The sequence below is a fragment of the Mus pahari genome, chromosome 12 (assembly GCF_900095145.1).
Source record: "Mus pahari chromosome 12, PAHARI_EIJ_v1.1, whole genome shotgun sequence".
Taxonomy (NCBI): Eukaryota; Metazoa; Chordata; class Mammalia; order Rodentia; family Muridae; genus Mus; species Mus pahari.
In genome coordinates this window covers 23,348,696-23,375,634 of record NC_034601.1, presented here as the reverse complement: position 1 = coordinate 23,375,634, position 26,939 = coordinate 23,348,696, and the positions used below count along the sequence as shown (strand labels likewise).

At 38.6% G+C, this 26,939-nt stretch overlaps 1 protein-coding gene across 4 annotated transcripts in view; it reads left to right on the top strand.

Moving 5' to 3' along the window:
* The window catches only part of Fgf12 (fibroblast growth factor 12), a 559,190-nt gene that overhangs the window by 518,931 nt on the left and 13,320 nt on the right, over nucleotides 1-26,939 (top strand). For all 4 annotated transcript variants that reach the window (XM_021209134.2, XM_029544609.1, XM_021209133.2 and 1 more), the window contains one exon: nucleotides 20,627-20,825. In XM_021209134.2, coding sequence (XP_021064793.1) covers nucleotides 20,627-20,825 — 199 coding nt within the window. The remainder of the gene's footprint in view (nucleotides 1-20,626; nucleotides 20,826-26,939) is intronic.

The following is a 26,939-nucleotide window of genomic DNA, read 5'->3' as shown; positions in this document are numbered from 1 at the left end:
AATCTCAGTGGCAACCAACACTTTATGTGTGTAGAGTGATTTGTATATAAATGTATAAAAATCAGCACATATGGAAATGTCATAATGAGTACAGCTGTGCAGACAAAAACTTCGTTAAGAGTAACACACATGTATCTCTCCAGGTTGATACCAGTTAGCTTCAGTCTTGACCAGGCTTTAATTTTGTACATGGAGAATGGAGTAGGTCCAGGTTCTACTGTTCATATCCAGCTCAGTTCGCATGGTTAGCATTGGATTTAGGCATATATTATCCCTGTAAGGACAGAGAGGACCTGAAGCCAATGTACTAAAAAAAAAAAAAACTTTGAATTTTTAAAGCAAAAGTTGGGAAATGTTGGCAGAGCACACCAGCCTCTTCTTGCTTTGGTTTGTTTATTAAGACAGAATCTTGCTGGAGTTGATCCCATGGCTGTCCATCTTCTTGCTTGTGCCAAGATTATGTGCATTTGCCACCATGTTCAACTTAACTTGGTTTAATCTATTAATTAAAATCTATTAATCGGTCTGTCGTCTTGTCTAATCTATCTATCTATCTATCTATCTATCTATCTATCTATCTATCTATCTATCTATTGACAGGATTTTGCCATATGTCATGGTTAGCATCCAACTTGACATATAGTCCTTTAAGTCACAGAGATGTTCCTGCCTTTCTCTCCCAAGCACTGGTCTCAAAGGCATCTGGCACCATACTCAGCTAATAAACTTCTTAAAGAAAGAAGAAACTATACATTTTTAAGACTGTGACCACCTCTAAAATCTTCCATATATATTCTAGACAGTTATGCCAGAGACACAAATAGAGCAGGTTGTGAGTTAGAGGGAATAAAGATTTCTGGAAGACTATGTCTTTTATTTTTTTTCCTACATCCTGCCCACATTGACTAGTCCAGCATGTACCATTCAATAAAAAGAAAACTAGAGAAAGTCTAATGCTATTTGCTCGCAGATAAACTCAGTCTTGAGAGGCTAAGGCAAAGATGGTCTAGTTTTCCTCTAGAGAGCCACAGTAACATGCATATACAAACATTATTGGGGATAAACATTTTAAGGAATAGGGTAGGGTGTCTTCATGGTATTTAAATGTATTTCAACATGAATTGAGAGCCCATTCTAGAATATGTAGAGTTGTAACTGTGACTTAGGTGTGCTGACAGCGAAGATGACATTGAGCCTGAGGTATACTATTGAGTCATTATCCAGGTATAAAGCAGAAATCCAGTGTTCAGGAGAAGAAAGCCAGGGTGCAGGAAATCAGATGAAACAAAGCTGGGACTGATGATAAGGGAAGCTGATCTGGAAATCTGACTTAACGGAAAAGAGTAGCCGTAAAGCTGTGGGTTCTTCAATACCCTCAGAAAGAGACAGATTCCAGTCCCGAGCATGATATGTGACCTGCTTTGGTAACTGGCAATGATGGTAGCCGTGTTCACCCCAAGTGTAAGGCGAAAAGTTGTTCCTGTGAGGAAGGTTGAGTGCCTCCAAGTATTCCCTGGACACTCATTCCCATGATGGAGCTCCCTGATCAGAGTGGGATATCTGTCAGAGCTGATAACTGGCCTTGTGTCATCGTCGCTCACACTCAGAGGCGACTACAGTTTGCTTTTGCTGTTGTATGGTCTTTGGATTTCAACCAATATATGATGTCTTTTATCTACCATTGGAGACTCATTCCTGGTATTTGCATTACCCTAAAATATCTTGTTCTTTATCACACCTTCTAGCTAAAAGGCTATCACTAATCGTTCTATAGTCTTCATGGTTTTCCGAAGCTACTTATAAAAATATCTCTGCATATTATGTTAAAGTAGCTACTGATATTAGAAATATTGATGGGAAAATATTTTCTTGGGGAGACATAATGGGTATCATTATGGTAGCCTCGTGTAACTACTATACAATATATATTATTGCTTCCTTGTGGGATTATTCACAGTGAATGTTATTTGGAAAAGATCATCATGTTACTGGGTTGAGCCCAAAAATCTGGACTCCTCCATTCACCCTTAATAGGCCAGTTAAAGAGGAAAAAGGAATGGAGAAAGCAGAGAAAGGGGACTCAATGTGATTACATTGGGAAGAGTATCAGAATCGAGGAAGTCTAAGCTAATTTTCGTAGTTTGGACATAAAGGTTTAAATGGGAGGACAGGGGTGTGGGCAACACGTAATCACACCTTAGCAGTACTGGTCAAGTCCCGTTGATCTATATTGTAGCCCATCTCTCCTGTCACCTATTAGACAAGTTCCTCAGAGACAAGTTCTCCCTCTGGATGGAGCAGTATCCACCTTTTCCCTCCCGAAGCAGGAGGTCCCTGGGGAAATCCCAGTCTTAAGAATGTATTGGCTCCCTAACTCCTTCCATGGGTCTTCTGCCCCACCCGGGGATCCATCCCATAAACAACCTCCAAACCCAGACACTATCTATTGTATGTGCCAGCAAGATTTTGCTGACAGGACCCTGATATAGCTGTCTCTTGTGAGGCTATGCCAGTGCCTGGCAAATATAGTTGTAGATGCTCACAGTCATCTACTTGATGGAACACAGGGCCCCCAATGAAGGATCTAGAGAAAGTACCCAGGGAACTAAAGGGGTCTGCAACCCTTTAGAAGGAACAACAATATGAACTAACCAGTAACCCCCGCACCCCTCCCCCGAACTTGTGTCTCTAGTTGCATATGTAGCAGAGGATGGCCTAGTAGGTCATCAATGGGAAGAGAGGCCTTTGGTCTTGCGAAGATTATATGCCCCAGTACAGGGGAATGCCAGGGCCAGGAAGTGGGAGTGGGTGGGTTGGGGAGCAGGGCCAGGGGAGGGTATAGGGGACTTTCAGGATAGCATTTGAAATGTAAATGAAGAAAATATCTAATAAAAAATGGTTTTTGAAAAAAAATGTATTGGCTTGGAGCAAAATGCAAGGCACAGTTATCTCATTAGAATCTTCATTCCTGCAAGGATGTCAAGGTCATTTTCTTGTAACATGTAATCTGAAAGTCAGAGGGAGGGATACCTAAGGATAAGAATATTTAAATGGCAGTGAGTATGCAGGTTGGGGAGGTGAGCCTTTGGGAAGAGGGTTTCTCAAACCTAACCTTATATGAAAAGTCATATGACACCTACTATTTTATAAGTCAATATTAAAATCATATATGAAGGGAGGTAGATAATACAGATCCTAGAAACCATGGGTTATTAAACAAGTATCTCAGTGGATATGGAATACTTAATTATGAGTTGTTGGTCAGAGAGGGTCCAGAGGCCACCAGAACATTATGAACTGTTGCCATTGTTCTTCGATGTCCACTAGAACCAGATGATGAAAACTTGTTGCTGAAGAAAACAGATATTTATTGTAGGATACAGTACAGTTAAGCTGGAAGTGTGGTAGAAGCTTTCTCCTTGATGACTAGCTCCTTACATTGCTATTTAGGATGCTGGAGGAAAAGAAAAATCATGAATGTTTTTTCCATTCTGTGATGCCTGCAAGCTACCATACTAATCTTTTGGACAAGAAATACCGACTGGTACGTTAGTGGCCTGTTATTGGAGTAACCAACGCCTTTCTGATTCAATGTTAGAACTGAAACCAATTGTAACAAATTATTTTTTCTTTAAAGTAATCATTGATGGAAACATGGAAATTCTTTGAGCATAAAACTTTATTGCAGATTTAATTTGTAAAAGACATGTCAGGGGTTATTTTGTTGTTGTTATTACTGAACTATGTATTATTCGTGTAACAGCTATAGAGCTATGACCATTGTATTTTATTCTGGAGAAATATATGGATAACAATGCAAAGCTTAGATGATGTGAGTTCAAAATAATCTAAATTCTTTCTCTTTCTCTAGACTGTTTTTAAAAACCTGCTCCTTAATCTCACTGACCATGTGTATGTCAAGGGTTTGCATGACACTTCCTGTTTCCTTTTATTCACATTTCTCCTTAACCTTCTGTGTTTTAGTCTTCTCTAACTCCCATCCCCCTTTTCCTACCTTTCAAACACAAAAATCTTTGTTAGGTCAATAACAGTCTAAGTTGGTTATTCATACAACAGACATTTGGTTGATGACTGTTTTGAAGATCCTTGAAGTTCAAGATCCTTGTGGCTAGAGGACCAGCTTCCTCTGCAGTCTTTCTTGGTTTCCAACAGGCCATTCTCTTGCTCCTGCTTTCCTGGATCCCTCAGTGGATGTGTGCATGTTAAAATGTACTGGTTGGATGGATTTAACATTAACCCTAACACAGTCAGGTTTGACATTCTCCTTAACAGCCTCATGTTAGTACAAGCACTTTTTCAAAATGTCTCCATTTAAAAATACAGTTACATTCAGCATCAACATAGGATTCTTTTCTGCCATGCATAGTTCTTTTCAAAATACAGGGCAGAGGAGGAGATGGGTGCCAGTTACATTTTCAATATAATTCTGAGCTAAGTAGTTGGATCTGATGGCTGAGTGATCATTGTTTGAACACTTTTAGTTTTCCTGTATTTTTGGAAATGAAAGTATCCCCGTGTCACAGTTCCTATAGAGGTGATGTAATTTTGTTTTCTTTCTCCCTGGGATACCTCTAAGGGTGGAAGCATGGCAGAAGTGCAAACAGGAAAAGCAATGAAAATCTGGAATCTTCTTGGGCAGTTTCAACAAGGCATGAGAATTCAGGATGCCCATGCTCACGTCTTAGTGGCTAAAGTGAAAGTGCTTATGCAGGATTGTTGATATTAATGTGTCAAAGTCCTGGGTGAGATTTTCCTAGTCAGAGTTAGTGCCCACAAGAACTGAGGGCAGCGACAATCAGAAGACTTCAGCTAATTCTTAGGTTGGAAGAATGAGGATATAAAACTGCCTGAACTTCAGATTGTTAATGAGAACTGAGAAATCAGATTTCTATGTGAAATCTTATGAACTTGAAAATACTGCTAAGATTAATTCAAACATTACTGTGTTATATCTTGTAGTTATTGATTGTTCTTTCCAAATCACACTGCGACACATGGCTTCATTTTTCTTCTAACACAATTTGTAAATGAGTTTGATGATTGAAATGTTGATATGATAAAACATTGACTCATAGAAATCACAAGGCACGCTGGTTTATACCCAACTAACAAATGGTGCAGCCTGACATAAAACCTGTTGTTTTATATCAAAGTCTCAGGCTCTCTTTTGTTTCCTTCTACCCTTCAGAAAATGAGTTTTCATTATTATTATTATTATTATTATTATTATTATTATTTTCTTTATTTATATTTCAAATGCTATCCTGAAAGTTCCCTATTACCACCGCCCTGCCCCTGCTCCCCTACCCACCCACTCCCACTACTTGGCCCTGGCCTTCCCCTGTGCTGGGTCATATAAAGTTTGCAAGACAAAGGGGCCGATTGATGGCCGATTAGGTCATCTTCTGCTACATATGCAGCTAGAGACACGAGCTCAGGAGTACTGGTTAGTTCATATTGTTGTTCCACCTATAGGGTTGCAGCCCCCTTCACCTCCTTGGGTACTTTCTCTAGCTCCTCCATTGGGGGCCCTGTGCTCCATCCAATAGCTGACTGTGAGTATCCACTTCTGTGTTTGCCAGGCACTGGCATAGCCTCACAAGAGGCCGCTATATCAGGGTCCCTTCAGCAGAATCTTGCTGGCATGTGCATTAATAAAATGTGTTTTAATCCAGGAATCATGTACCAAACCATTACTTCTAGCCGGGCGTGGTGGCACACACCTTTAATCCCAGCACTCGGGAGGCAGAGGCAGGCAGATTTATGAATTTGAGGCCAGCCTGGTCTACAAAGTGAGTTCCAAGACAGCCAGAGCTATACAGAGAAACCCTGTCTTGAAAAACCAAAAACCAACCAACCAAACAAACAAAACCACCAACAACAACAAAAACCAATTACTTATGACATCTTATCCTGGAAGCTTAGAGCTTATTATTTCTCCACTGCAGTTTTTGAAAGAAAATTAAAAAAAAAGAGAGAGAAAGAAAAGTTATGGAACCATATCTGCTTTTTGTGATACTAACTGAAGGCCACTGAAACCAAGTCACCATGACCCAACCTAGTGGCAGGGTGATGGAATTGGAGGTTAAGTATGTCCTCAGGAAAACACTTAAAACTGAGATGTAAGCATGTGACCAGTTTCAGTCTTAATGCCATAGTAATCTTTGGAAAGTCAGAATGATGCTCTGCTCCATATCCAGATAGTGTGGAGTGCAGAACAAGAAAAACCTGTACCTAAAATTCCTGCCTCTAAAGTCAAGGTCCCTCATTAGTGACTTAAATTCTAGATATCATCCATAGAATGTCATGATTGTTTAGTTATGACATCTTAATTTTATTATGGAATAATAAAATACTGTATTGTATGCTTGAAAAAAAAAATAGAATTTTTACCGTACTTGGGAAAAGCTTCTCTCTCTCAGCTTCCTGGGGATGATTCAACAGCTGGAATTGAAAAGGGATGTGTTAGACTTTCTCAGCCTGCCCGCTCCTTCCCTCTACCTGTCTTCCCGTGCTCTGCTTCTAGTTCATCGCTATGCTGTCTTCCTATTTGCTTAGTTTGGGCTGTTCTGCTATGCAGTCCAGACTGACCTCAGACTCATCATCTTCCATCTCAAATGCCCATTCTCCGCTCCTCTTCACTTCCGGGTTATCAGACACAAGTCCCTTAGAAATGCTGATAAAAATTTACCAGTCTTCTTTCCATGCCCCGCTCCTTTTCTTTTCTCTTCCCTTGGCTTTCTCTGTCTATCTACTAAAGGTTAAGCATCCTTCAAGGGTCAAATACATCCTGCTTTTCACTCAGGGAGGAAACATCATCTAATCTTATGCTTCAGAATACCATAAACTGTTTTACTCCATGGGGCATTTATTAATATTTATATCATTAAAACACACCAGAAAATTGATAGGTTATTAAAATATATTATAATATGAACAGATTATTAAATGTTAACTAAAATACTATATATCAATTATATGATTCTGTCTATGATTACCCTGGAGTCAAATACAAATTACCCTAGTTTGTAAACTTCACAGTAACCCTGTTTTCCTAACTTGTCTGTAGGTATTTTACATATAAACTCTATAAGGAGATATAGACTGCAGGCAGATACATTGCTTATAGTTTGATCAGTTTATAAGAAATCAACAGATATGCTATGTACATTTTGCCTGTGCTTCAGTATCACTGACTGTGTCAGAAACTTGTGGAATCTAACATAATATCTCCTCCACATATTGTTCTGTTCTCCCACACAGTAATTTTAAATACAGCTTTTCAATAGTCAGATGCTAGAAATTTGCATGCTGATTCTATTATAGAGAATGGTCAGACCCTGTTCATTCTGGGCACAAGCTAATTTGGTGAGATGCTGCAACACATTGCCTTTTGGCTTCTTGTTAGAAGAATACTCTATTAAAGTTGACTTTGATTATTGGGTCTTTCTGTTTTACAGAAAAATGGCATCTGCTTTAGAAAAACTCTTCACTTTCTTTCAGCACAATTATCTCTATTAAGCTAGACATATACAAAAGAGAAAAGAAATTTAACATCAAATAGAAAACTATCTGAGAAGTACAAGGGCTGTTATTAAACTCATGAGCATAGTTCTGGAGCAGCTGAGGGCAAAAGCCATTGTCAAAGGCTGAACCCCAAACTTCGAAACTGAAGTTGGAGACAAGTAAAAGAACATAGAGATAGCAGAAGATATGATTCATATTTAACAATGCTCTATCAAGTGTTCTTAAAACCACCAATTTAACTTATCATTATATTTTTATTAAGAACAAAAAATGCAGAAAATGAAACAAAATTGTTCATTTTTTGTACAATGTAGCATTCTACAGAAAGAAACATCAAACTGATAGCTTTTTAAATTTTTGTTTTGCTTTTTAAAATTAGCATCTAATTACATAACTTGTCCATTTCTTTTTCTTCCTCCAGTCCCCCACCATTGCCCCCTCACTACCTCTTGCTTCAAGAATCAATTGCTTCTTTTAATTATTGCTTCATACATTCATAAATGTATTAACGTAACATGCTCAGTACATTCTCATTGCTTGTGTATACATGGTTTCAGGAATAGCGAATTACTTTGTATTACATAAACAAGTTTGGGGGCTCATCTCTGAAGAGACTAATCCTTTCTCTCTCAAGACCTAAACCAGACATGCTAAATCAGAAGGGGAGCTGATAGTTTTTAACAGTTGTTACTCTAAAGTGGAAATAGCTTATTCATTTTTTTTCTCAAAATGGCTATACTGGAATGAATTTATTTGAAAAAAAATCAAGTTGATAGCCTTGATACTAGCCTGTGTAGTATGTGCCAAACATCTGTATGAATGAGCCATGTACAGATCACCATTTATCAAATGACTTTTATGTCATCCTTTATGTAAAGTGGTAGGGGTATAGAGATGTTTCCGGGTACAAAATGGTGTGTTTTAGTATTGAGTGATTCATATACAGACCTCTGTGTCCATACTTGAAGCATGAGCATTCTTCCTACATAGAAGCTGAGTGGAAGACCTATCTTCAGCTAATTGACATAAAATGATAGCCTCGTGTTGCATTGTGTATTCTCGTACACCATATATGTTTGCTTTTACAGATCCATACATGGAAAATATTCGCTACCTGCAATATAAGTGGCATGAAACAAAGCGTCCATTGTTCCCATTAATCAAAGTAACAGATATTATACAAATTGAAGTACATTGGTCAATATCAAGTAATGAGTGAGAAATATACATATAAGTTCAAGCCATTGCTCATCTGTGTAAGCAGAAGACTCATGGAAAGCACCTGACTGGTATGCTGAGGGTAAATATCTGGGCTGAAGACTGAGCTCTTGATTCCGTCACTTAAATTAACCAATCCTGTGGTCCTGGTTGGACCATTTCTTTCCCTTTCCCAGTTCTTAATTCTAAGGGTTTTTTTTTTTTTTGGGAGGGGGGGTGCTTATCATAATGATAGGTCTAAGAATTCCCTCTGTATTTAGTAACTTTTACAGAAATCAAACAAACATGTTTGTGATCTCAGTCTTTACGATAGCATGTTAAAATAGCAAGGGGATGAAATGCTACGCCATCACCCAGAACATCAAAGAAAACAAAGCACAAAGCTCCTTCCTTCCCTTTTGCTTTTTTGGAGGTAAATGTGTTTACTTTGAATTTTTTGTTCAGAGGACTTATCACCACAGCAAGAAGTGTCACAGTCAAGTATTTTTTTAAAACACATCTCTAGTTTGTCAGTGCCATTCGAATTATTTGTCTAGCAGATTCTGTTCAGGCCCTTGATGAAAGCGGCTGATGTGAAAGCACATGTGGGCTTGACTGCGCCAGTTCAGACACATCTTAGGGATGTACTGTCAGGCCTCGGTCTGTTCACACCTGCTGAGTACTGCACCTTCCAGAATTCCTTTGCTTTGCTTTATTTTTAATAATCTTACTTTTCCTTCAAATGCTCAAAAAGCAAATAACCAAAAAAAAGAAATTTGTGATGTCTGTTGTACTTGATAGTGGCATTTTAGCCATCCTACAACTCAAGTGTTCTGTGCCACAACACATCCCAGCCATGTTTCTCTGGCTGTCAGCAGCAGCAGCAGCAGCAGCAACTCCTTGAATCCTTCCCTCAATACACTCACCTGGCATTGAAGATACTTGGAGGAAACTGTTTAGACCTATTGAGTAAGCATGCCAACTGCCAGAGTTGGGTCCCCTCAATGACAGGACATACTTGTGATCGTCTCAGTGACATGGCCCCATGGCCTCAACATCAAGTCCCCAGATGTTGGCATGGTTTGGATAGGTTTAGGAGAAATGGCTCCTTGCTGAAAGAAATATGTTTCGGGGGGGGGGGGAGTCTTAGTGGTTGAAGAACTGAGTTGCTTGGTGCTGTAATTCTTCCCCATGGTGATGGATTCTTTTTTATTATTATTAGATATTTTCTTTATTTACATTTCAAATGTTATCCCGAAAGTTCCCTATACCCTCCCCCAGGCCCCTGCTCTCCTACCCACCCACTCCCACTTCTTGGCCCTGGCATTCCCCTGTACTGGATCATATAAAGTTTGCAAGACCTTTGCAAGGGGCCTCTCTTCCCAATGATGGCCGATTAGGTCATCTTCTGCTACATATGCAGCTAGAGACATGAGCTCAGGGGGTACTGGTTAGTTCATATTGTTGTACCACCTATAGGGTTGCAGACCCCTTCAGCTCCTTGGGTACTTTCTCTAGCTCCTCCATTGGGGACCCAGTGTTCTTTCCAATAGCTGACTGTGAGCATCCACTTCTGTGTTTGCCAGGCACTGGCATAGCCTCACAAGAGGCCGCCATATCAGGGTCCCTTCAGCAAAATCTTTCTGGCATGTGCAATAATGTCTGGGTTTGGTGGCTGATGATGGGATGGATCCCTGCTCCAGGTGAGGTAGTCTTTGGAAAGTCCATCCTTTCATCTTAGCTCCAAACTTTGTCTCTGTAACTCCTTTCCTGGGTATTTTGTTCCCTATTCTAGGGAGGAATGAAGTATCCACATATTTGTCTTCCTTCTTCTTGGTTTTGTGTTTTGGAGATTGTATCTTGGGTATTCTGGGTTGTAGTGTATAGTTTCTACTAACCTGCTTTAAGCTCTGGGCAGATCACATTACCAGCCCCAGCCTTCCATGGAAGAAAGACACAAACACATTAGTTTATTTTTAATATGCTTTTAGCTCAATGGTTGGATACTTCTAAGCCTTCCACTGCTTTCATGCCCTTCTTTTCACTCCCCGATCAACACCTCTAAATCTTCCCTCAACTTAGTTACCAATGGCCACTCCACCCAACATCTTATATAGCCGGTGGCTCTTTCTCTCTCAGAAGCATGCTGAACCTCTTCTCCCTGTGTCTCTTAACCGGCCTGTGGAAACCTGGAAGTCCCACCTCCTCCACCCAGCCACTGGCTGATGGTATCTTTATTGAGTGATCAAGAATCAATTGTGAAACAGAACCTTCAGCATTCACATGTGTTCCTGATCACAGTATCAGAACCACCCCCTATAGACTTAGCATCCTCCTTCTTCAGCTTTATGAGTTCTGGAATTCTTCAATAATTTTTCGTAAGACAGTTTCATATCTTTACATGGATTCAGATAATCACTTGGCACACTCTTGCAGCCTCTAAGATTTTATTGGTTGCTTGTAGTCAGAGAAGCAAATTTCTACCTCAGCATCCTTCCTGGGTCTGGAGACTATATCTGTGTAGAACATTAATGTTACCTGGCTCCTGATTTTTCCCCATTAACTTGGTATTTGAAATATAACACACACACACACACACACACACACACACACACAATGCATACATGTCTACAAAAATAATTTCCTTTCTTTTAGCTCTCATCTTCTCATGAGATAAACATACAAAGATTATCCATGGGTACCCTTCAGTAGATTTATTTACAAGCCAAAATCACTTTGGGTTTATGTACTTTTACTCTGTGTATTTATCAGAAATGCCCAAACACATTTTTATACTGTTTGTGTGTGTGTGTGTGTGTGTGTGTGTGTGTATTTAATACAAATGTGTGCCCAAGCACATGAATATTTATAGATAGGTTTTTTTTATTAGAGAAGAGTGCAGAGTGATCAAGAACTGTATACTATCGCATGTGGAAAGCACTGCTATTATTGTCTCTTTGACAGTTAGAATGCTTTCAGTGGTTAGACATTTCTAACATTTTTGCTATGAATATAAAATCCTCAGCACACTCTAATTTGCACATATGTCTCTATATCTATCTACATTTTCAGAAGTGGGTCAAAGGGAGTGTACACTGGAATGTGAGAGCTTAAGTCTTGTTTGTTCCCAGCATCCCTTTAGCTACATGCAGGTACTTTGGTATTCTGTGTTTGCCCAGTCTCCACTCAGATTTTCAGAAATAATTTTGAGAACAGTGAAATGTAAGATGATGCATCTTCTCACCCACTGGGCTCCTCTTGTTCTCCATATTGACCTCTGTTTTTCTTAGGGTTTTCTTGCTGGGGGCAAGTCATGTGTCTTTAGGATATGACTCTTCTGTAGGAGGTGTCAAGAAGCTGACACTGAGATTTTCTGTGGGTTCTACAGATAGATGGCCATATGGAACCTTGTATAACTTGGTCTTGGTCAGCCCTTCATAGTTTATGACTTATGCAGGACTGTGTTTGGATTCCTTGCTGCTCATGCTGGCCCCATTCTCAGCTGTGATATCAGTTAGAGCCTTAAATTTGTTACGGGGAGTAAAGAACAAAACAGCAGGTACAACAGCCCTAACACACTAGCCTTGTCTTGTATAGCAATGGCAGTCTAACAGTGGAGGTGAGGCTTAGCTCTGATTTACAGATGTTAAAATGGAGTGTCAGAGAAGTCAGGAAACATGATCAAGGTATAACAGTGGAAACTTAAATCTGTGTTTTGCTGCCTCCGAAGAAATTGTAGTTCCAACACCCCCAGGTAGTGTTGGTTCATGTGCTATATATTTTGCTAAGTCATCAGACACTTCAAAGAACGAGTTAACAAGGAATCTTGATTTTTAGAGGATTCCACTCTCAGTAATTTTCCAGGAAAAAGAAAAGTCTCAAAATGCTTAGACAGAGGTTCCCATATTTGTATAGACTTTTTTCTTTAAAGTTGTAAAATTAGACTTGTAGTCAAAGCTACCATGGTGTGTGTGTGTGTGTGTGTGTGTGTGTGTGTGTGTGTGTATGTGTGTGTGTGTAGACTCCTCATTTGAAATAATGGAGTTTAGCATTTTCTTTGTCTTATCAGATGAAAGACAATGATTCCTTCAGTTGAATTCACATCATTATATCAGACAACACAGTTGACACAGCAACTTCTAATGTGTTGAAGTTTTGCAGTCCTGCGCATCAAAAGGCCATTAAAGAAGCAAGCAGACCACAGGGTTCAGAGTCAAATGTTCAAAGGGTAGCAGAAGGAACCTGCTTTATAGTCATTAGATACAAACCAAATTTGCCAGGATGACCAGCAGTTGCTTTTTCTTCGTTACACATATTCTAGTAAACAGTGCTGCATAGCCAAAAGCAAAGGCATTTTCATTTGCTAAAAAAAAAAAAAGTCAAAGAGTTTAAGACCAGGCACAGCAGTGCATGGCTCTGATCTCACCTTCTTTGGAGGCTGAGCCAGTAGCATCATTTGAGAGCAGGAGATTGAGATCAGCCGGAGTTATATTTATATGGGGAATTTTGATCAGAAAAATAAAGTAAAATAAAAACTTAAAGACCCTTTGAAAAGAAGGTAAGTTTTTAAAAATTACCATAAAATTATTGTAACTACTTCAATAATCTCCAAGTGAGTTTTCTCTGATTCTATTTTTCCTTATCATCGTTTAATAATATATTAACATTTCTTGAGTAGGTTAAAACTATTCTGAACTGATGTTTTATATGAAGTTTTTACATTCAAGAAATCAAAAGCCTATAGGAGCAGAAGGCATATGGTACACTTGTGATTGATTAATTTGACAAACAGACATATTTTACATTGAGGGAAAGGGAGCAGGAGAGAAGACAAGTGCCCTCAATGGGAACGTAACTTACAAATGCCTAGCAGACTCGGTCAGGGCTCAGGATGTCATCTCATCAAATTCATATTTTTGAGTAAATAGTTTTTATTTCCAGACTTACTGAGAATACACAGAGAGTATATCAATCATGATACCCCCTTAGTAAAGCTTTAAAAGGTTCACTTTCACCATGGCATTGGGGAATGTTATGAAAAACTAAATTTTAAGCTAAAGGTTAAAAGGTGGCTACAGAAGATGCCTCCTTGTGCCAGGTGACAGGGAAGGTCTCCCTTGAGGCAGTGACTGTGATGTGTTAAGAAATTAAGAAATTGTCAGGAATGAGGGGAAATTCAATGAGCTGCATGTGTTTCAACAACTGCAAGGAAACCAGAGGCCAGAAGGCAAGGTTTGTGTGTCCATCTGCTCCATAGGCACTCCATGATCATGCCCATCAGAGAGAGGAGGGAATGCAGGAACAGAATGCAGGAAAGATATCATTACAGTACCATCTTCCTATGCTAACTACAGAGGCTACACACCTCCAAGATTCTTGCCTGAGTTCAAAAGCATGCATGTTGCAGTGGAAAACAAGGGTAGACAGAAGAGGTAATAAGGAGAATGAGGCTGTAGCTCGGTGATAGAGAACCTGCTTAGAATATGCTTGGCTTGCCTGCCTACCAGTGCAAAAAGATTTGGCTTTGATTAAAAACCAAGTTAATTACTTTCAACACTTTCATGCAACTTTATGCCATCAATGTAGCACAGAAACTTTTAAAGATATCATATTATTTGATGAAGGGGAAATAATTTCAAATACACAATTTTTAGAGGATTCAAGAGATAAGTGATATATAATATGATCTTCGTGTCCCCTGTGTCTGTAGATACCTTATTTTCAGTTTATGTTGGTGACATTGGGATTTAGGGAGACTGTCAGTAGTCAGATGGAAAATTATCATTACACAATATATCAAATTTAGGAGTCCAAATGATTTTTTATCGAATTATTTATTCACTTCTCAAGTGTTTTGGAAGTGTCTCTTTATATTTTGTTCCTTTTATGTACTGATACCACTATTACAAGACATCATAAATTGACAGTTTTAACTTAGGAACTACCATGTGCTTTATAAACGAAATATTTAAAGTAGGTTAAACATGGTGGCTGAGACTAGAAAATGATAAGTATAATGTGTAAGCTGGAGACAATGAAAAATATAAATGTTATGTGGCTTTCAAGCCTTAGATTTTCACCTTGAATTAAATTTACCTGTAGCCTGTTGCCCCAGACTACCTCCTTTTTGGGGACTCCTGTCTGTGTGGAACAGGTCTCTGGTGGCAGATGGGCATGGATTCGGCAAATGACAAACAGACCTACACGAGAGAGTGTGTAGAATCTGAGTGTATTTTGCTAAATCGAGCATCAAACATTTTATACAGAACAAACAAGAAAAGCCAGGCAGGGCACATCCCTAGAGTTACAGTGACACAAAACAAAGGATTGCATACAATAAAGATGGCAGGGGACCAAGCAGCTTAAGGAGAAAGACAGGTGTAAAGCTAGTCAATAGTTAAACCCCCCCACCAGGAATTCCCAGTAAATGCTTGATTATGCTATTCCTTTGGGCCTACTGATAAAAACCTGTTTCAGGGGATTTAAAAACCACCTTTTCACCAGGCAAATATGTTTTCCCTGTCCTCAGTAAACACTTCTGCAGACTAGCCCTGAGCTATGCTGGCTCTGTTCTTTGTAATGTCTAATTAGTTTCACCTCACCGGTCTTTACTAGAAGTAAATTTGAATGTTAATGAACAGGTAACCTTTTCACTGAATCCTACTGAATTCCGAGCTCCTCTGCTTTAAGAATTTTCTAGGACATTGGATCATTGGTGGAGGCTCACCTATGATAAAATTCAATCTTTAAAGGCACTTATAATACTGAAAGAGAGCATACACCCTACTAACATGGGGATAGGGTTTGAGTATATGGGTTATTGGAATGCCAGGGCTCCAGGAGGCTGAGTTTCCTTGAAACTGTCTGCCTCATGAGTGCTTCCAAGCCTCTGGCCTGGCAAGCAGACTTCACTGGAGTGGGCATGACAGCCTGTGGCTCTTACTGACATTAAAATGGTCAGACATCTTCTGTTAGTAAAATTAGAAGAAAAACCTTCATTTTGAAGAAGGAGAAAGAGTTTGGGAAGTACCATTTATATTTTACTTAATTTCATAACATTTTTAATATGAAAATTATTTTCTTCATTTATAAGTAAGAAAACAAGATTTTTTTAAAAAAATCAAAATGAAATGATATGTTTGAGATAATACAACTAATTCTGCCCTGTCAATCACTTTTCTATATTGTTGTACTGTTTCCCTGACCTGTAATATTCTTATTATTTATTTCAACAAGAGTAAAATTCATACTAAATGTGCCAAGGAACAGTGTTCCATGAACTGAGTGCAGTGGATATATGGGAAGAGGACAATCCATGGTGACACAGACAACACATTAAATCTTATGAGAAATACAAAACTTCTCTGAGAAACCAAAGGTGGGAACGTTAAACATCATCTATTGCTACTGTGAAGAGCATCTTTAGTGGCTACATAGGACAGACAAGCTCAGAGTGGGCTGTGGTCATGGCTCAGAGATAAGAGGTGCAAAATGGTGAGAATGTCAATGTAGTCACCCGTGAAAAACATATAGGATGTTTTTCCATAAGTTCATTAGAATCTTGGAATTCCCACCGCCTTCTTCAAGGGAACTGCATTTAAATGACAATGGTAACTGTCTGTTGGAAATGCTTGTTTTTAGTTGCAGACTGGGAAGCTAGAAACCATGTGGTTTAGCAGTCTATATGGAAAAAGAAGGTCAGGGACACATTTGGAATTGGAGGGAATCCAAGTACAGCACACATACAACTCTGAAGGTCAAGACTGGATGGGGTGACCGTGGGCGGAGTTAGTGAGTGAACTTCATGGACTTGAATAAATGATCCAGCATTCATCCATCATCTGCATTGAAGTGGGTGAATATTCTGAACTTTGAAGAATGAGGCTAGGCTGGAGAAATGTTTAGTAGGCAAACAGGAGAGCTTGTCATAGGTAAGGTGTTCAAGTCAAAACAGATCAAACTCTGGCAAATAATATTTGTTTCTTAACACTATCAACTCAGGCATAGTCCATTGAAGTAATTTATATTCTACTGAATGAATAATTGTTAAAAATGGACTGGGTTTTAAGTGTATCCTTACCTCGTCCACATATATGATGTGTGTTGGGGTGGGAGAGGGGATTACTTCATCAAAATATGTTTTATAAATTCTACTGTAATGCCTGCGCTAGGCTGAGAGCTCAGGATCACAGAGATCAAAAGTAGCAATGTGAATTTTGAAGAGGGAAAATTCCTCCTCATTACACAGCCCTTGGCTCTGCTTTCAATATTTGTCAAGGCACTCTAGGGTTTTGTCAGTTTTGGCTCCCTGACTGGCTTGTCTTCACTTCACACCAAAAGCATTGTCAGACTAGACAGTCACTGAATAATCTTAGAATCCATCTGAATGTGTAAAATTGTCACATCTTGGCCAAAGTCTTTTAAATGAGTATTTAAATGAGCCCAGAGATAACAGGTTCTCAGTCTTGGACATCCCAGATGTTACTGGACACCACGGAAGAGCTGAGAACAAAGTGCTCCCCACCCAAGGCAGTGACTTAGTCAGCCCCGGGACTGAAAGGAGAGGACAGGGGAGAGAGGACGCTGGGTGGTTCCCACGCAGTTGAGAGTCCTTGGTCCAGTCCGTGGCTGGAGCACAGGAAGGCCTTCCAGCAGGAGGTTAGACGCAGATCTTTAAGGGAAAGCCTATCCCATCGTTGAAGTGAGGCAGGCCTTGATAAGCAGAGAAGGTCTATGGTTTTAAAGCTTTATTATAGAAAGGCAGAGAGAAAGAGAAAAGGTAAAAGAAAGAGAGGGGCCGGTCATGGTCACGTGGAGAGAAGAGGGAAGGCAGGGAGAAAAGGAAAGCTAGAGAAAAGAATGAGAGAGGTGAGAGCTTAAGAGAGAGAGGAGGGACCAAGCAGGCCCTTTTATAGTGGGCTGGGATGTCTTGCTGTTGCAGGGTAGCTGTGGGGAGGAGCATCCCTGACTTTTGTCAGGTGACTGTTAGGGTAGAGTCTAGCTAGAATGCCAGGAGATTGGGTCTTTTTCTGCGTGACTGACAGTGACAGAATTATGGGGTGGGGGGCTCTGTGGTGTCAGGCACCTGTCCTTGGGAACGTGGCTCACTGTTCTGTCCCTTGTAGTTTTCTAATGGGTCTCCAGAGCAAGCCTCTCTCAAGCAAAACAGGCTGCCTTTCATGGTCCCACAATTACTCTCCCCCTGGTGACACACTACATTAATCCCAGCACTCAGGAGGCGGAGGTAGGAGGACCTCTGTGCATGGGAGACTGGCCTGGTCTACAGAACGAGTACAGGACAACCAGAGCTCTGTTACACAAAGAAATTCTGTCTCCAAAACAAAACAAAACGAAAAACTTCAAAAGCAAAAACAAAACCACCATTCTTCCTTCTACCATTTGTCAGGGGCTTTTCCAGCCTTCATAACCACCAGTTCAATAAGCTACTTTTCTTTTAGGCATAGCTTGCTTCTGGAGGTTCATTAGTTTGAAAAGCAGCCTAATACTGGCCGGAGGGTGTAGTTCAGAGCAGAACGCTTATCTGACTGAGTTCAGTATTAAAACCTGAAAGAGTTATAATGATATATTTAGCTGATTAAGTATGTACTTCTCTAATACCTATACTTGGCAATGGGTCAGCTCTTTATTAGTACTACAGGCATGATGTCATAAAAAGCATGCATTGTTGAGAGCATTGCTGCCAGGTAAGGAACACGTTTTTATTCTCTCCTTTCATTTTCTCCAGCCAATTTGTGTCTTCGATGCTTTTTTATTGAAATATAGCTTACACACAATAAAATCCACGTTTAAAACTTATAGCTCAGTGGATTTTAGAATTTCTACAAAGTTGCACAAATATCAGAACTATTTAATTCTGACTCATTTCCATCTCTCCGGGGAAGCAGTCATTCTCTGCTTTATTCCAACTCTGTGGTAGCACTTGACATCCATTACTTTCCATCTCTAAAATTGCTTGCTTATTATATGCAATATTATAAACCTTGTTGTAATACTTTATATAAATGGAATCAAATAACATGTAGCATTTTCACCATGTAGCCTAACGATTTTATGTTTCACTTACAGTAATGTTTTTAAGGCACATTTATATTGTCATATGAGTCGGTATCCCATTGCTCTTATCAGTGAATAGTACTACATTATACATCAATGCCACATTTTGTTGTCCTAGGCATCAGATGAGATATACTGGAGTCATTTCTGTAATCAATACTACTATCAATGCTTATGTATGTAAAGTTTTATGGGCATGTTTTCACTTCCTGTAGGTACATAGCTCGAAGGAGAATGGCTGGATCATTGCTAGCTGTATCGTTATTCTTTTGGGAAAGCATCAGGCTATTTACTCAGCAACTACACCATTTTATGCCACCAATTGCAATGTATGAGAGCTACAAGTTTCTTCACATGCCTATTTTCCCTTACCAACACTTTTCACTAGACACTTTCTGTTGCCAGCGTATGAAACAGTGGCTCGTAGTCATAGATTTCCTAGCTAGATTCTCAGGACAATTGTCTTAAAGCAAAGAGTACTTCAAGAATTCTCATGTTTCATTTTAATATAATCAGTGTTAAGGTACTATTACAATCACTACTGCATTTGTATTTTCTGAGTCGAATCTTTTGGTCACTAATGTGAGACTCATTTTAAATCAAAGGGATTCCTTTAGTGGAATCTTTAACACTGCCTTCAGTAGTTTTCTGGTTCTTTGTCTCTTAGCTCTCTCTAAAGTTGGGAGCATCATCTATAAGAATATGATTTCTACCAGCTTTACTCCTGGGTGGGCATCATTTATGGTGTTCTCTGTGTAAGTGCACTGAATTGTGAGGCTTCACATGGAAAACTTCCCAGTGTGCAATGACAAACACTGTGTCACAAAGAAGTTGGGCATGGGGGGATTTTTGTTGCTGGCTAACATCCTACCTCAGCTGTTGATCTTTTGCTTATCATAGAAGGAGAGGCATTTCATCTTTAGAAAAATTATTTCATTATTTGTCAGATCAAGGCAAGATTTTACTGTATTGATTAGAAAGCTGTATAAATACATCATTAGAAAATGAGGCAATTTGAGAGGCAGGAATTTTAACACAATTAAGGGTCAGTTCCACCATTGACTTGTAATTTTCTACTCATGAATCTTTTAAATACTCAATCAAGTGTTTTGAGTTTCTCACTTGAATGATGGGGCTAAAGTAGGTGCTCTTAAGATTTTTTACTGGAATAATAGTGTTGTTCTATGTTTTATTGAGGATTCGTCAATGGCTGTAATTTTCTCCTGCTGCCTATTCCTAAGGCTGTTATATCTAAAGTTCTGAATATTTAAGTATATCACATTTTAAATAAATTAAAGAGAAAATTATAGGCATCAAGAAAAGCAGTAGCTTACTGATTAGTTTAGGGCACAAGCTTTGGCTAATTAATAGTTTTTCTTGTGCATATTGCATATTCCCTTCAAGAACATCTGGTGAGCCTGTGTTGTCTGTGGTTGCATTTTGATTTTGGTTCTTAGGGATAAGTTCTACTGTTTTAAGTCCATGAGAATGGCCATTAAAAACGAGAACTGACAGAACACTGACTTATAAAACATTGTACTATATAAGGTTTAGAGCCATCCAATGCTTTAGCCTCGAATCAGTGACAGTATCTGAGCAGTTGTTTTCTCTGGACTAAAGAATGGTTGCAAAAAGAATTTTGCCTTTTGATTTTGTACAACAACTCTATGAATGGCTGCTAACTGAAACTGTGTGCGGTATCCTCTGACTTGTTCTGAACATTGGTTATACATTTGGTACTGGCTTGATTTAAGCATTGCTGAATCATTAATACTTCCTTTCTCTTTTGCTGTGTTTATTTCTTCAGGATGTTTTTACCCCAGAATGCAAATTTAAGGAGTCTGTGTTTGAAAACTACTATGTGATCTATTCCTCAACCCTGTATCGCCAGCAGGAATCAGGCCGTGCCTGGTTTCTAGGACTCAATAAAGAAGGTCAAATCATGAAGGGGAACAGAGTGAAGAAAACCAAGCCCTCATCTCATTTTGTACCAAAACCTATTGAAGGTATGAAAGTTACATCTTTTCTTGCTTGGCCCCTAATTTGTGTGTTAGGACCAGGTGTTCCTGTCTGCTGCTACTTCAGGCTCTGCGTCAAGTGAACTGATGGAACAGAGATTCCGAGGAAACAATGGGAACTTTCTGAGGAGAGAGAGAGAGAGAGAGAGAGAGAGAGAGAGAGAATTTTTGCAAATGGGTGGTACTCAGAAAAATATGCTTGAAATTCAAAGCTAGAAAATTCCTGAATATAGAAATTACTGTCAGTTGCCATTTGGAAAGTAATTTCTTTCTTTGTTGAACACAATATTCAATCTCTTAGAATAACTGAAAAAAAAAATCAATACTGTTATCAGAGGGCTTAAACTTTTCCAAACAACTATATAAATATGCTTGATGCTGATCTCTACATACTTATGAGCAAATATAACAATGTTGTGTAACAAATTTTTTTTTTTATCTTTTGTAAGGAACAATAGAGTGTTGTTTTATTTGATCTGCAGATTTTTTTCTTCTCATTTAAGCCTAAAACTTTCCCTTCCATCATCACTTAAAATAGTATTGACTTTAGTAAAAGGCAAATGCATGCGATCTGTTAAGAAAACTGTAAATAAATTTTTTTTTTTAAGAAATAGTGTTGACTTGTTTCAAATTGAACAGGTGTATAAGCCTATTGAGGAAAACTATATTACACTCTCAAAAGGACTAAGTTCTCTCCTTGGGATGTTGAGAGACCATGTTTACATTTAGTTAAGCTTTCTAGTGAGAACCAAATAATGAATTATGGCCTTGACACTTATCAGCATCACCTGTTAACTTAAACCCTGGCTCAGTTTCCTTTTCTGAGGAAATGAAAAAAAACACCAAGATGGTACGCTGCAAACTTGACTTAGCTTGGCTCGATGGCCTGCAAATGTCACAGACATTGTTACGTGGAGAGAGTGCACAATTCCAGGTGTGCAGTACACAGTGCCTATGAGTATAGCAGTTAATCCCAATCTAGATCCTCCTGTGTTCCAGACTCTAGACAGGTGACAGTCATCACCTCTGCCTCCCGAGTCTTTTCTCACACCCTAAGTCTTGAGTTATCTAAACTTAAGACTTGCGCTGCCCTTGGCCTCATGCTTTTTGTATTACCTGCCCTGATTTTCATTCATTCATCTGCCGATTAACCTTTACAAAGGATGAAGCCAATGGCTCCAACTTCTCTATTATTTTTCTCTGCCTTCTTTACCTGAAAAATTAAGCACTCTTTTTTTCTTTTTTTGTATTTTCTTGATCATGTTGCACTAGGTTTTCCTATTGTCCTACTGCCTCTACCCATTCATGGTACATTCTGAATTAACAGAGTATGTTTTATATTTTTTCTCATATCTCTCTTTTGTCATGGGAACTACTTGGCTTGCCATAAAAAGAAATTTAACCAGCTGTCAGTTGAACAAATGAACGTGTTAACGAACAGAGTAAATGTAAAAACTAAGAACTGTAGTTTCCAGAAGACATAGTCTTAGAGATATGAAATATGGTTACTGATGACAACAGTGTAGTAGGAAAGGAATTCTGCTTCATGTTATGGAATTAATATTGGTAATTAGAGGAAAGACTCTCATTGCCACAGAATGGAATATCATTAAGAACTAGGGCAATATCATACAAATGGACAAGAAGGTTCACTGTAGTTAAAGGCAGAAATTTGCCTGATGTGTAAGGGCTGAGCAGAAGGTCACTAAGAAATAGATTCTTTAGAATTTTGCCACAGGAAATAGATTTGTTCTTAGGAATATTTTTTTGGCAAATAATACTTTTAACTTATGTATCATTTTTATTTTAACACTTAAGCTGATGTGTTCATTTTTGCAAAAGGAATAAAGGACCATTAACAAACTTTGGGAAAGCTAGAAAAATATAAAAATCTATGAGTTTATTTATTCTTTATATAAATAGTAGAGTCGAACAGAGCTCCTCCCACTTCCCACCCTCCCACCCCCAAAGCAAAGATCTATAATCTGTCTCCTTAATTAGAGATGCTTCGCGTATGCTGGTTAGTCGAGTTTCCCCTTGGGTCAGATGGCCTTATGTACATTTCCAAAAGAAATGTGTGGGATGACTATGTTCCCGGTCCCAGACATTCTTCAGTGTTCTGCTTATTGCTGCATTTTGTAAAAATAAGGGAAGGTACAAGCCGACTCCTACAGTGCTGTAAACTAGAATTAGGATTGACCTTACACAATACAGAGCCCATGTCAATTGCGAGTTAGTCATGCCAATTATCTCAGAAACTAAATCTGGAGGTGAGCTCTCCAGAGATGGTGCTGTGCTGTCCCAGTTTCAGGGCGCTTGGCTGCATGGAATTGTCACATCTCTTATCATAATGTTTTTCTGTTATTCCTTAGATCTGTACAGTAAAACTGGAAGGATGCACAAATTATGCCTCCATGTAGAATGCTTGCCTAGAACTGTGCATTGCACACTTGTCTGAACTACACACACTGTATGTGATCCTTCCAGTTTCATTACAGTAATTATAGAGCAAGGAATAACTACAAGAAGGTATTGAAAATCTATGCAAGTTTTTTTTTTTAAATGCCAGCGTAGTCTCTAACAGCTGCAATACTATATTAACACTTCACTGGTAACAACTAGACATACATCGGGGCAGAGGAGATGAGCAAATACTCTTTTAATGGATGGCTTCATACCAAATACATATTCAGATCTAAGAGGACTGTGGTAAAATGCACACGGAGACATCAGTTTCTGCTTCTGGCTTGCATTTTCCTCTGTTCCCTTACTGGCATCTTTTAGTTGCTTTCATTTGTTTGCTTTTAATTTTGCTTTTGCTGATTAATTACAAGGCTTTCTCCTTTATACTGGGGAAAATAGCATCTGTTTTACATCAGATTAGCTAAGACTTGAGTTTTAGCTCCAAGGTTCTTTGTGTGGTTCATTTATCGGAAGAAACTCTCAGGTGTGACATACAAAGAACAGGATGAAACTCTCTTCTGAAGACGGCAACTTTGCCTTTTATCCTCCCAAGCTCATTTAATTCCACATTGTTTTATTTGCAATTTTTTCTTAAAAAAAAAAAAAAGCAAAGTTTACTTAATTGAACAATATTAGTTAAGTTTCATAATGCTTTCTTTTCCTAGGTAGAGTTTGAAGGTAAACTTCAGTTATTTTCTCATTTTCATTTCACTTCTATGAAGTAGGTTCTAGTCTAATTTGTTTCACAAACCTTGAAGCTGAAGCACAGAAGTCAGTACGTAATTAGTTCCAAGTCACGGAGTCAGTGAGTAGCAGAACTGGAGCTCAAACTAAAGCTCTCTGCCTCAAGCGGTCAAGGGCAGTACTTCCATGAACATGGATGGCATGAGCTGGACGGAGGTTAGAAAGGATGTGGACAGAATCTCAGGACTAGGCAAGAGGACTCAATACTCTTGAACACGTGTCTACTGACTGCCTCTCCCTTACTTCTTCTGGAATATATCATGGTTTAGAAATAATAGTCTTTGTAGATCCTTAGAGAGATTCATGCTCCTGTAAAGCTCCTGATCAACAAAAACGAGGCAGATCCTTTATGCTTCATATATGTTCTGATTGTCAATGTGCAAAAGTTTGACTCTTCTCTACCAGTCCTCCACGCAGCTTTATTTTATAGCATTGGCTTTCTACACCTAAGAAGAATAGTTGAGGTCATGTCGGTCTTTTCTTCTTTGTGGATGCAAAGTTCTTCCTGCTGGGTTTCCAAAAGATTATTGCAATATGTAGTCTCTCAATTTAGTATTCAGTAGGCAGGTTGTATATACTATCTTTATAAAAGTTCACAATCGCCCTAGGCTATTCTCGTTTTACAAATGAGGTGACAAAGACTTAAACCAATTAGGTAAACTCTTCAAGATCATGGATAGGACTAGGAAAAAAAATATGAAAGTGAAATTATATTCCAGGAAGCCAGTGCATAAGCACTTAACCCTAATTTATACTGCCCTGCAATGGGAAGTAAGCTATAAATATCTGGCTATGCAGAGAAGTCAATGATGGCAGTAGAAATGTTGTACCATATATAGTTTCCAGTTGTTGCAATCAATCACCAAGAGGAAGAAATTTACAGTAGAAAGAGTTTATTTTTGTTTATAGTTCAAGTTCTAATGGCAGTGAAAGCTTGACAGCAGGCAGCAGGAAAAGGAGGCTGAGAACCCATGTCTCGAATTGCAAACAGAAAACAGAAGAAGGTAATTCCATGTGGGACAAGATAAACCCCTAAACCCCACCAAACCCCAGTCACATTCTCACTCCAGCCTCTTAAACCTTCCTAAACACCATCACCAACTGCAGAGCATGTGTTCAAATACCTGCAACTGTGGGGGGATATGTCTCATTCATGCCATAGACCAGGGTAAAAATCACATCCTAGGCTGGTCATAAACACAGCAGAGTTAAGACAAGTGTTCATGAAATGATATAAAAGTACATATTGAAGACAAGTCCAAGGGACCATTTCTTGACTGCCATGTTCAAACTGAGTTAAAAAATTAAGAATGCATTGGCTCCTTGGTGCCTATTATTTTTTAACATATTAATGAAAACTAAAAGAGAAATTTATTTTAAAACTAATAAGATACAGTCTGAACTTTAAAAAAAAATAAAGAACATGAAACTCCAATAATCTTAGAAATAACTAACTCAGTGAGTTGCCCGATCCAACAATATGCTGCTCACAAGAAGTTCCCTTCACCAAGATAGACACAGTGAGTAAACAGAAAAGACATTCCATGCTATGGAAACCAGTAGCCATTAGGAGCGCCTATATTTACATCAAATAAAATACACTTTGAGATCAAATATAAAGGAAGACAGAAAAAGACCAATTCAACAAGGAGATATAACAATTATAATACCTATTATTTTTAATGCACTTAACTTTCCACTATGTAAAATAATTTGGGCTATATGATTTCTGAAATTTTTGACAATGAAATTGTATATTCTCCCCTGCTTTACACACACACACACACACACACACACACACACACACATTTATAGTTGTTCTTATTTTTGGCATTGTCATTTGCTATCTGTCTAAGAGGTTCATTGTTAGTTTAAGAAACTAAACACCTCCATATTATAGAGTTGTTTATAAATTCAACTTTGCATTACACATAAAAAAAGATATAAATAACTTGTAGGGTCAGGCTTTAGTTAAAATCACAAGTAGAGAATCAGGGCTTATACTCCAGGAGAGAAAAAAAATCATTCAAGACAGTGTACGGAAAGTTTTCCATACCCTTCCAGAGCACTAATAATTTGTGCTCCATTCAGATATTAGCTTCAGTTAATACCTTAAAATGTAGGAAGAGGACATGATGGGAGGAGCTTGAGAAATGACTCTGCAGGTAAGAACCCTAATTGCTTTTCCAGAGGATTCAGGTTCAATTCCCAGCACTCACATGACAACTGACAAGCAGCTGTAACTCCAGTTCCAGGAGATTTAACATCCTCTTCTGCCTTCTGAGGCACTGGATGCATGCAGTATGCCTACAAACATGAAAGCAAAACAACTATATAAGTAAAATAAAATCTAGATATGAAACAGAGAGAGAGAGAGACAGAGAGAGGGAAAGAGATGGATAGATAGATAGATACATAGATAGATAGATACATAGATAGATAGATACATAGATAGATAGATAGATAGATAGATAGATAGATAGATAGATAGATGATGGATAGATAGATATCTGAGACATCCTATAGAGGTGTAAGGTATTATTTCATCTCCTCCAATAGGATGAGCAGCACTTTTATAAGTACTTCACTGAAAAACTGTCAACTCTGATGGAACCTTGCAATGTATTTACCTATAAAACAGTCTAGACACATTTCCTTTATTAAATTAGTGAATGAATAAAGTATAGTTTTATGACTTCTTTCTATCATTGGTAATTTGTTCTTTACTTATCTACTTGTTCTGAATCAAAACCTTGGATGAAAGATATTTTCATCATAAACTGTATTTTGAAAGAAAGGGTTTTATTTGTTCAATAATCTCTCCATGGTCTAATTATAAAGCATATAATTGGAAGGTACTTTTGGAAAAGAAATGTGAAATAATAGCCCTGCAAG